The 10,426-nt window shown below is 43.1% G+C and overlaps 1 protein-coding gene across 1 annotated transcript; it reads right to left on the bottom strand.

Moving 5' to 3' along the window:
• Positions 1 to 600: 600 nt before the first annotated feature.
• Positions 601 to 3,952, bottom strand: LOC138781147 (olfactory receptor 13C9-like). The gene is made up of 2 exons (XM_069956772.1): positions 3,836 to 3,952; positions 601 to 1,569 (listed from the first exon to the last, which is right to left on the bottom strand). The coding sequence occupies exons 1-2, from the start codon at positions 3,950 to 3,952 to the stop codon at positions 601 to 603; spliced, it is 1,086 nt and encodes a 361-aa protein (XP_069812873.1).
• Positions 3,953 to 10,426: the final 6,474 nt, after the last annotated feature.

Consider the following 10,426-nt stretch of genomic DNA (forward strand, 5'->3'; position numbering starts at 1 on the left):
GTTATTTCCGTAATCAGGAGAAATCAGGACATTTAGTTGAAGATAACAAGGCAGAAAGTTTGCTTCACAAGTAGATACAAGGGATAAAAGACCATAGAATTAAAATAACATTTAATTGTATACATTTGGTCAGATGACCCACATAGAGCCAAAATGTACCTGGTTTTTAAGGTTAAAGAAACAGTCATCTTGGTGGATTCAGATAACCTCATTCACTTGGTAAGAAGAAATGAATGGAAACATATGGTTACATGTAGTCTGGAGTTAAATGCCTTTCATCTTGAGACACCGCTGTTGGGAAAATATTCATCTTCTCTCTACCCCCCCCCCCCTTTTTCCAAGACAGGGGCACCAAAAGGAACAGGCAAACCAACATATCCCTTTGTTTTCTTCCTTGATCATCTGTCAGAATAGTTGCCAGTACTGCCAAACACGTTTGCTCTAATATGAATGGTGACCATTGGTGATCAATGGTAAGAGTCTGAAAGTTTTCCAAATATTCAATAATCTTTATATAATTGTTATCGTTATATACTTACAAGATATGATTAGATCATGTGTCAATCTCTACGATAGGACTAAGGGTTCTGGCCGAAGCCATTATAGAGGATCTGATACTGAACATCTGGTCAACATTTTCCGAAATGCTCTTTTCACATCATTATTCCTCAGGCTGTATATGAAAGGATTCAATACAGGTATAACAGCCCCATAAACTATAGAAATATATTTTATATTTGCTAGGTTATTTTTTCCTTGTCCCATGTACGTGGTCATATTCGTTCCATAATGAAGAAAAACAACCGTCAGGTGGGAGGAGCAGGTAGAAAACGCCTTCGATCGGCCATCTGCTGAGCTGATTTTTAACATTGATACAATGATACAAAGATAAGAGACCACAATGAGAATGAATGGCAGGAACACAAAGAGTACACTGCCAATGAACATAGTTAGTTTATAGAAGGGGATGTCTCCGCACACCAGCTCTCGAATCACTAAACTCTCACAAGTGAAGTGGTCCACCTTGTTACCCCTACAGAACACAAATGGCTTCAGTATGGACGGAGTTATGGTTACTAATATATTTGCTGACCATATGATGACCATAAGGTATTTACACCTCCTCCAGCTCATAATGGTGGTGTAATGTAGGGGGAAGGATATGGCAATATACCGGTCATAGGCCATCACCCCCAGTAACACACACTCCGTGCCTCCTACAATCAAACCAAAGTACATCTGTGTCAGGCAACCAGCGACAGAAATTCTTCTACTTTCAGAAAATACAATAAATAAAATGTTTGGAATAGAATTGGATGAGGAGAACAAATCAATTAATGCCAAATTACAGAGGAAAAAATACATGGCCGTGTGTAACTGAGGACTGAGGATGACGGTGCAGATCAGGAGGCCGTTCCCCACCATGGTCAGTAGGTACAGAGCTAGAAAACTGATGAACAGTAATATCTCCATCCCCAGGCTTGGAGGATAAGCAGTGAAGAAAAGCTCATCGGCCAAGGTTTGGTTTCCAAAATGCGAGTCATAATATTTACTTTGAAGGTTCTCAGCCTAGAAGACACACAGAGGATCGAAATAAAACAGTGTTCGGAGATCTAAAAGTAATAAAATAAAAACAAGTTAAAAAGTACAAGAAATTAACAATTGCATGTGGAATTGGACACCTTTTAGCTTTAAAGTGACTGTACCACCAGGCCCAGGCTGAAGCACTGGAGGCGGGCCGACCCACCCTTAGTGGGAGAAAACCCTAGCCCCTCTATGATAGGGTTCCATTGATTCTAATGGAGTCCCGTCATGGTGGGGCTGGGGTTTCTTCCCACTAAAGGTGGCCTGCCTCGCCTCCACTGCTTCAGCCTGGGCCTGGTGGTACAGTCACTTTAACCATCTTCCCTTGGAAGTCTCGGTTAAGGTACCAAACTGCGTAGAAGATTTAAGTTTAAAGATGCCAAACCAGAGAGTATAGTGGGCACCACCCTATAACCTGAGTGCTAAACCAATGCATATAAGAAACACAGATGGACTATGAAGAAAAAGCATATGCACAAAAAGGTAGCACATCAAGAAAAAAAATCTTTATTTAAATAGCCTTACAATACACAAAATATATACAAAACAGGAGCAGTAACCTAGGGAGACAAGCGCTAAATACCACTCAACATTAAAAACACTAAAATGTCATCCTTGGTCCAGCTGGCGTCCCAGCCCGGACTCAACACCCAACCTGACCCCAGACATGGCACCCTACCTGACCCCGGACACAGCACCCTACCTGACCCTGGACACAGCACCCTACCTGACCCCGGACACAACACCCTACCTGACCCCGGACACAGCACCCTACCTGACCCCGGACACAACACCCTACCTGACCCCGGACACAGCACCCTACCTGACCCCGGACACAGCACCCTACCTGACCCCGGACACAGAACATGAGTAAAATGCAAGAAAAAATCCCCAAAACTGTTACAAAAATAATGGGTAATGCAGTGATTTATAATGAAAATGAAAAGTGTACTGAAAATAATATCACCATGTGCGGTCCAGTAGATGAAAGGATTGGTCAGGTGGGAGCAGCAAAAACATCCCACGCATTTCGCCATACCCGGCTTCCTCAGGGATGTTAGTAGCAGTAGTATAACAGCATATATATTTGAGAGCCCCAGTTACAAAGACAACCCCCAGAAACAAAATATAATTACATACCATGTGCAGCGGAACACTGTGTGTTGGACCAAATACTGGCACCATCTTGTGTATAGGGCACATGCTCCAGAGTCTCAAACACTAGAGACCAAAGAAAGAGTCTGCAAAAAGATGGCGCCCGCTATATAAACATAATAGATGGAGTGGACAATCGCTGACAACCTGAATTGTGACTCACAAGCCTGCTAGCTACAGGGCAAAGTTCACATTATAGAGAAGTAGCTTCCTAATGTATCCAGGACATAGGCCACAGAAACATGGCTGCCGTTTATAACAATCATACAGAGCTGTTATATAATGGCTGTGACACTGAACGGTACACTGAATTGCATTAGATATAGAGTTGCATAGAACGGCATACCAAATTACATATTGTAGGATAAGATCCCTGAGCTCCAAGAAAATGGCGCCCGTCAATAATACTGAAATAGCTATGTAGTGTGGTCTTTCTGGACCACCAAAAGATTGTGTCCATCCAAGCTTCTATTCAGTGCATATACCCTCCCGTCTCATTTATACATTATGCTACAGTTCTAAAGCCATTGTATAACAGCTCTGTAGTGAGCTCTGTATGATTGTTATACACGGCGGCGATTTCTCTGTGGCCTATATCTTGGATACATTAGGAAGCTACTTAATGTGAACTTTGCCCTGTAGCTAGCAGGCTTGTGAGTCACAATTCAGGTTGTCAGCGATTGTCCACTCCATCTATTAATTTTATATAGCGGGCGCCATCTTTTTGTAGACTCTTATCTTTGGTCTCTAGTGTTTGAGACTCTGGAGCATGTGCCCTATACGCAAGATGGCGCCGGTGTTTGGTCCAACACACAGTGTTCCCCCGTACATGGTATGTAATTATATTTTGATTGTTTCTGGGGGTTGCTTTGTAATTGGGGCTCATATATATATATATATATATATATATATATATATATATATATATATATATATATATGCTGTTATACTACTGCTACTTCCCTGAGGAAGCTGGGTACGACGGCGTGGGATGTTTTTGTTGCTCCCACCTGACCAATCTTTTTATCTACTGGACCGCACATGGTGATATTGTTTTCAGTACACTTTTAATTTTTATTATTAGTCACTGCATTACCCATAATTTTTGTAATAGCTTGGGGGATTTTGTTCTTGCATTGTACTTATGTGCTGTGTCTGGGGTCGGTAGGGTGTTCAGTCCGGGCTGGGGCGCCAGCTGGACCAAGGATGACATTTTAGCGTTTTTAATGTTGAGTGGCATTTAGGGCTTACCTCCCTAGGTTACTGCTCCAGTTTGGATATATTTTGTGTATTGTAAGGCTATTTAAATATTATTTTAAGTTTAAAGATGAGCGAACGTTTCAAAAATTCAGTTTGGCATGTTAGCAAATGTTTGGCGTAAAATTGGGGTTCATCCAAACTGAACCTTAAATGAACCGCATTAAAACAGCTATTTTAGTGCGGTTCACAAATTTTGCTCATCCGTACTTACCTGCCTGCACTCCCCCAGTGTCCTCCTTTTCCAATATCCCCTGTAGTAGCCAAAATCCTGCTCAGCCAATAACTGACTAAGACAGGACAGTGTTGTGTTCAACGTTTGGCTGATTTGGCTGTCATTCTTGTATTGAGAGTAACAACCTGCTCAGCCAATCACTGGCCGTGGCGCCACCCACATCTTCTGTACACACTGCTGATCCTATATAGGTATAATAAGTGTTCTGCAATTACTGATGTATTGAAATGCTGATTAGTGATGTATAACGCGCTGTACAAGGTGGATAAAGTCTGAACTAAGTTACGGTCATATGGGAAGGCTTGCCCCCCCCCCCCCCACATCAGCCTCACTACCTGAGATCCCCCTGATCTGATCCTAGGAGTCTACTCCTCCATCTTTGTAGATATCGGGAGAGGACAGGACAAAGAGCTGGGGAAACGAGCAGCAAAGTCCCCGTTGAACAGCTGATCACCACTCAGTATTGGGGCTTTAGGGCTGTTGGTTGGTTAGTTTGAATTTCTACAAGTCTCACTATGTGCCCACCTTTAATGTAAATAATTACTAAAATGTACTGAATTAGGTTTAGGAAAACCAGAAGCAATCACAACCCATCGGTAAAGGGAGGAACATGCTGGATAAATACACAACGATCAGCAGCACAGTGGTGTGAGCACTAAGTATCCAAGCTAAAGCTCCGCCCATAGTTAACCCTTTAGCACCTATGCTATTTCTGATCCACATTGTTGCTCCATGTTGCTATAGATCATAGCCTGATCATGGTGAGCACACCATGGCTGCCAGGAGACTAAAGTCAATGGCACTAACCGGCAGGAAGACTGAGAAGATACACTGCAGGAACTAGAGTGACAGGCCTCTCAGCCAATCATTGACTGACTGAGACAGGATAGTGCCACTGCCAGTGATTGGCTGAGCAGGTTGTAGCTCTCCAGACAAGTCACAGCCGGCTCAACCAATCACTGGCCGCAGCGCTGACCCATCTCAGAGATTGGCTGAATGGTCTGGAGACACCAGAGATCCGGAGGAGGACACAGAGAGAGGGCAGACGGGTGTGAATACCTTTTCTTTTTTAGATGTGCGGCTGCCATCTTTACTAGCTCGTTCCAAACTTTGCAAAGTTTGGAACAAATCTAATTTTGGAAGATTCGGTTCGCTCATCTCTAGTTGAGATTAATCACATGTGTAACATGGCTCCAGTATTTTCCTCGTGCTGGTGCGGACCTGTGTATTTCAAACAAGTCAAATATAGATGAGCGAATGTTTCGAAGATATTTGGTTCTGCAGCTTTGCTGAACTTTAACAATGGTTCAGATGAAGTAAACTGCCCAAGATTGGAGCTCACGCCTGACTGAACTTTAAAGGGGTACTCCTATCCATGTCAGGAACCGTCCAGACCACAAGAGGTCGCTTAAAAGTTACAGGCAAAACAATGTAATCGGAGTTATGACAGTATCGCACTCTTTAAAGCTCACCTGTCAGTGAAAAAAACAAAACAAAAACATTTTGACAGGTAACAGGGACATGGTAAAAATTTTTATTGGTTAGGGTCTCATTGCTGACACCTCTACCGATCAGGAGAAAAGCTGGAAAACTGGGAGACATATGCGGCCCTCTAGCACGCTATTGCTTTTCAAGCTCTCCCAATGTGTCCAGGACCACTGTACACAGCAGGCCAATGGCCCAATCTCTGCCTATCTTAATATATTCATGTCTACTTACCAGTACTCGGCCCCTAAAGGTCTGTGCCTATACCTGCATCCTTCCCGATGGTTGACAACAAAGCAGTCCTTTATTCCCGCTGTCAGTCTCTTAAATCCCACATGGTGATGACTTAATGCCGCTCACTGACCTACAGAACCTGTGGTAAAACAGAACCACATATACAAGGTTATAAAACATCAACCTACAGAAATGTCCACTAAATCTAGCGTCCCTCCTAATCATGTACAGAACGGTAACCGGCTGCCTACTACGTAACTACAAGTGTTGAGTGAGCATGCTCGATTAAACATAGTGCTCTATCATACATCAGGGTGCTCGAACGAACTTGCTGCTTGGGTGCTCTGATTTTAAAAAAGCTTGTTAAAAGACATGGGGGGGGGGGATTTATCAAACTGGTATAAAGTTGCCCCTAGCAACCAATCAGATTCCACCTTTAATTTTTGAAAGCGTTTGTGAGGAATGAAAGGATGAATCTGATTGGTTGCTAGGGGCAACTGAGCCAGCTTCACTTTACACCATGTTTGATAAATCTCCCCTATAATGCATTCCCGCAGCCTTCTGTGGCTCCTATAGCTTCATGTACAATCACACCGGCCAATCAGTAAAGATCCCCATTTTCCCATTCATTCCTGTATCTGGTTATTTGACACCACAATAGTCAAGACCTTCGTAATTTTACAGATCCCCAATTACAAAATGTTGCAGCCAAAGCACAAAGCTACTGTAACCACCTGGACTCTTCCATCCTCTTTGTGGACTGATAAGTACTGAATATGTACCTTCGGATAGCTGCTTTTAATCCGAGATCTGTCCTGGGGTCCGTTTGGCAGGTGACGCAGTTATTGTCCTAAAAAACAACTTTTAAAATTTTAGCCCTGTACCCAACGGCCGGGGCTTAGAGTATCTATGCCCTAACTTTGTACCACCCCTCCGTCCCTCCTCCGCACCCTATTCATCATTAGGAATGCCACTGGAACATTTACTCCTGTCTGAACATTGCACAGGTGCCTTAACAATTCAGCCCATGTACCGTGCTGAGACAGGTGGGGAATAGGAGACAATCTGCCTGGAGCATTCCTAATGATGAGGAGGGCGAGGAGGCGGGACAGAGAGGTTGTGCCAGCCTAATGCATACACAATCTAAGCCACGCCCGTTGGGCACAGGGCTGCAAGTTTACCAGTTATTTTTTTATGACAATAACTGCATCACTTGTTGAATGGACCCCTAAGACATATCTTGGATTTAAAGCAGCTATCCAAAGGTACAAGTGGTTTGGGGGGGGTAGGGAGGACAGATTGTGGGTACAGAGTCACTTTAAACATCTGCAGGACAACATTTAAGACACTCTAGTTGACCTCTTTGATGGTGCTCTAGGAGATGGAAGTGTTCTAGCATGGGTTTTAACCTTCTATATTAAATGACTTTTTCATATGAAGTACAGGAAAAACCCATTAAACCATAAGTGTCTTTTTATAATCAATGTAGATACTAACATCCTTGGCTGACGTTCCTGGATATCCTAGAAGGTGCAGCAGGCAGAAGAGTGGCCAGCTTTACTGACTATAGATTCTGAGAATCTTCAGATAACATTACTAGGGCTTGGACCAGAGCTGGATGCAGTCAGTATTTGAGGTGCTCTTAGGACCCAGCTGAAGCAACTTTAAAATGTCAGTGTCATTAAAACTTTCAAAGTCTAAATCAAAAGAAGACGTCTAAAATTTACATTTATTATTTTTATACTTACTGTATCCAGGTCCAGTCTCCTGAAGGCTGCTATATATCAGCTATACTTACTGTATCCAGGTCCAGTCTCCTGAAAGTTGCTATATAACAGCTATACTTACTGTATCCAGGTCCAGTCTCCTGAAGGCTGCTATATAACAGCTATACTTACTGTATCCAGCTCCAGTCTCCTATAGGCTGCTATATATCAGCTATACTTACTGTATCCAGGTCCAGTCTCCTGAAGACGTCTATATAACAGCTATACTTACTGTATCCAGGTCCAGTCTCCTGAAGGCAGCTATATAACATCTATACTTACTGTATCCAGGCCCAGTCTCCTGAAGGCAGCTATATAACAGCTATACTTACTGTATCCAGGTCCAGTCTCCTTGAGGAAGCTATATAACAGCTATTCTTACTGTATCCAGGCCCAGTCTCCTGAAGGCAGCTATATAACAGCTATACTTACTGTATCCAGGTCCAGTCTCCTTGAGGAAGCTATATAACAGCTATTCTTACTGTATCCAGGTTTCTTATTAATATGTTTTTCATTCTATTAATCAATATGAATTATTTCCCCTCTAGAATAAGAAAGTCTCTGAGTGTCGCAGTAATAGTAGGAACCTCTGCAGGACCACTTATAGTCGTATAGATTTTCCAAATGTGTAGAAAAAAGTTTGAAAAACAACTAAACACTAAAGATAAGCGAATAGTGAAATATTTGAAAGTTCAAAATTCGATTTGAATAGAACGGGATGTTCAACTATTCGATCGAATATCAAATCCCATTAAAGTCTATAGGAGACAAATGCTCATTTCTTGGAAACCTAAATTTGAATTGGAGGTCACTAAGTCCATAAGGATATCTTTAAAAATGATGCAAACACCTCTGGGTGCAACTGGGAAAGCAGGGAAGCAGTACAACACCACTATCACAGGGAGCGGTATTACACCCACTATCACAGGGAAGCAATATTACACCACTATCACAGGGAGCAGTATAACACCACTATCACAGGGAAGCAGTATTACACCACTATCACAGGGAGCAGTATTACACCACTATCAAAGGGTGCAGTACAACACCACTATCACAGGGAGCGGTATTACACCACTATCACAGGGAGCAGTATAACACCACTATCACAGGGAAGCAGTATTACACCACTATCACAGGGAGCAGTATAACACCACTATTACAGGGAGCTGTATTACACCACTATCACAGGGAAGCAGTATTACACCACTATCACAGGGAGCAGTATAACACCACTATCACAGGGAGCGGTATTACACCCACTATCACAGGGAAGCAGTATTACACCACTATCACAGGGAGCGGTATTACACCCTCTATCACAGGGAAGCAGTATTACACCACTATCACAGGGAAGCAGTATTACACCACTATCACAGGGAAGCAGTATTACACCACTATCACAGGGAAGCAGTATTACACCACTATCACAGGGAAGCGGTATTACACCACTATCACAGGGAAGCGGTATTACACCCACTATCACAGGGAAGCAGTATTACACCACTATCACAGGGAAGCAGTATTACACCACTATCACAGGGAAGCGGTATTACACCACTATCACAGGGAAGCAGTATAACACCACTATCACAAGGAAGCGGTATTACACCACTATCACAGGGAAGCGGTATAACACCACTATCACAGGGAAGCAGCATTACACCACTATCACAGGGAGCAGTTTAACACCACTATCACAGGGAAGCAGTATTACACCACTATCACAGGGAAGCAGTATTACACCACTATCACAGGGAGCAGTATAACACCAATATCACAGGGAAGCAGTATTACACCACTATCACAGTGAAGCGGTATAACACCACTATCACAGGGAAGCAGTATTACACCACTATCACAGGGAAGCGGTATTACACCACTATCACAGGGAGCAGTATAACACCACTATCACAGGGAGCAGTATAACACCAATATCACAGGGAAGCAGTATTACACTACTATCACAGGGAGCAGTACTACACTACTATCACAGGGAAGCAGTATTACACCACTATCACAGGGAAGCGGTATTACACCACTATCACAGGGAGGCTGCTATATATCAGCTATACTTACTGTATCCAGGTCCAGTCTCCTGAAGGCAGCTATATAACAGCTATACTTACTGTATCCAGGTCCAGTCTCCTGACGGCTGCTATATAACAGCTATTCTTATTGTATCCAGGTCCAGTCTCCTGAAGGCTGCTATATATCAGCTATACTTACTGTATCCAGGTCCAGTCTCCTGAAGGCTGCTATATAACAGCTATTCTTACTGTATCCAGGTCCAGTCTCCTTAAGACGGCTATATAACAGCTATACTTACTGTATCCAGGTCCAGTCTCCTGAAGGCAGCTATATAACAGCTATACTTACTGTATCCAGGCCCAGTCTCCTGAAAGCAGCTATATAACAGAAGTACTTACTGTATCCAAGTCCAGTCACCTGAAGGCTGCTATATAACAGCTATACTTACTGTATCCAGGTCCAGTCACCTGAAGGCTGCTCTTTAAAGCTACTCTTTACCCACAATCTGACACCCCCAAACCACGTGTACCTTCGGATAGCTGCTTTTAATTCAAGATCTGTCCTGCGGTCCGTTCGGTAGGGGATGCAGTTATTGTACTAAAAAAACAACTTTTAAACTTGCAGCCCTGTGCCCAACGGGGGAGTATCTGTGCTCTAACTTTGCACCACCCCTCCGTCC

Source organism: Dendropsophus ebraccatus, unplaced genomic scaffold (assembly GCF_027789765.1).
Source record: "Dendropsophus ebraccatus isolate aDenEbr1 unplaced genomic scaffold, aDenEbr1.pat pat_scaffold_944_ctg1, whole genome shotgun sequence".
Lineage (NCBI taxonomy): Eukaryota > Metazoa > Chordata > Amphibia > Anura > Hylidae > Dendropsophus > Dendropsophus ebraccatus.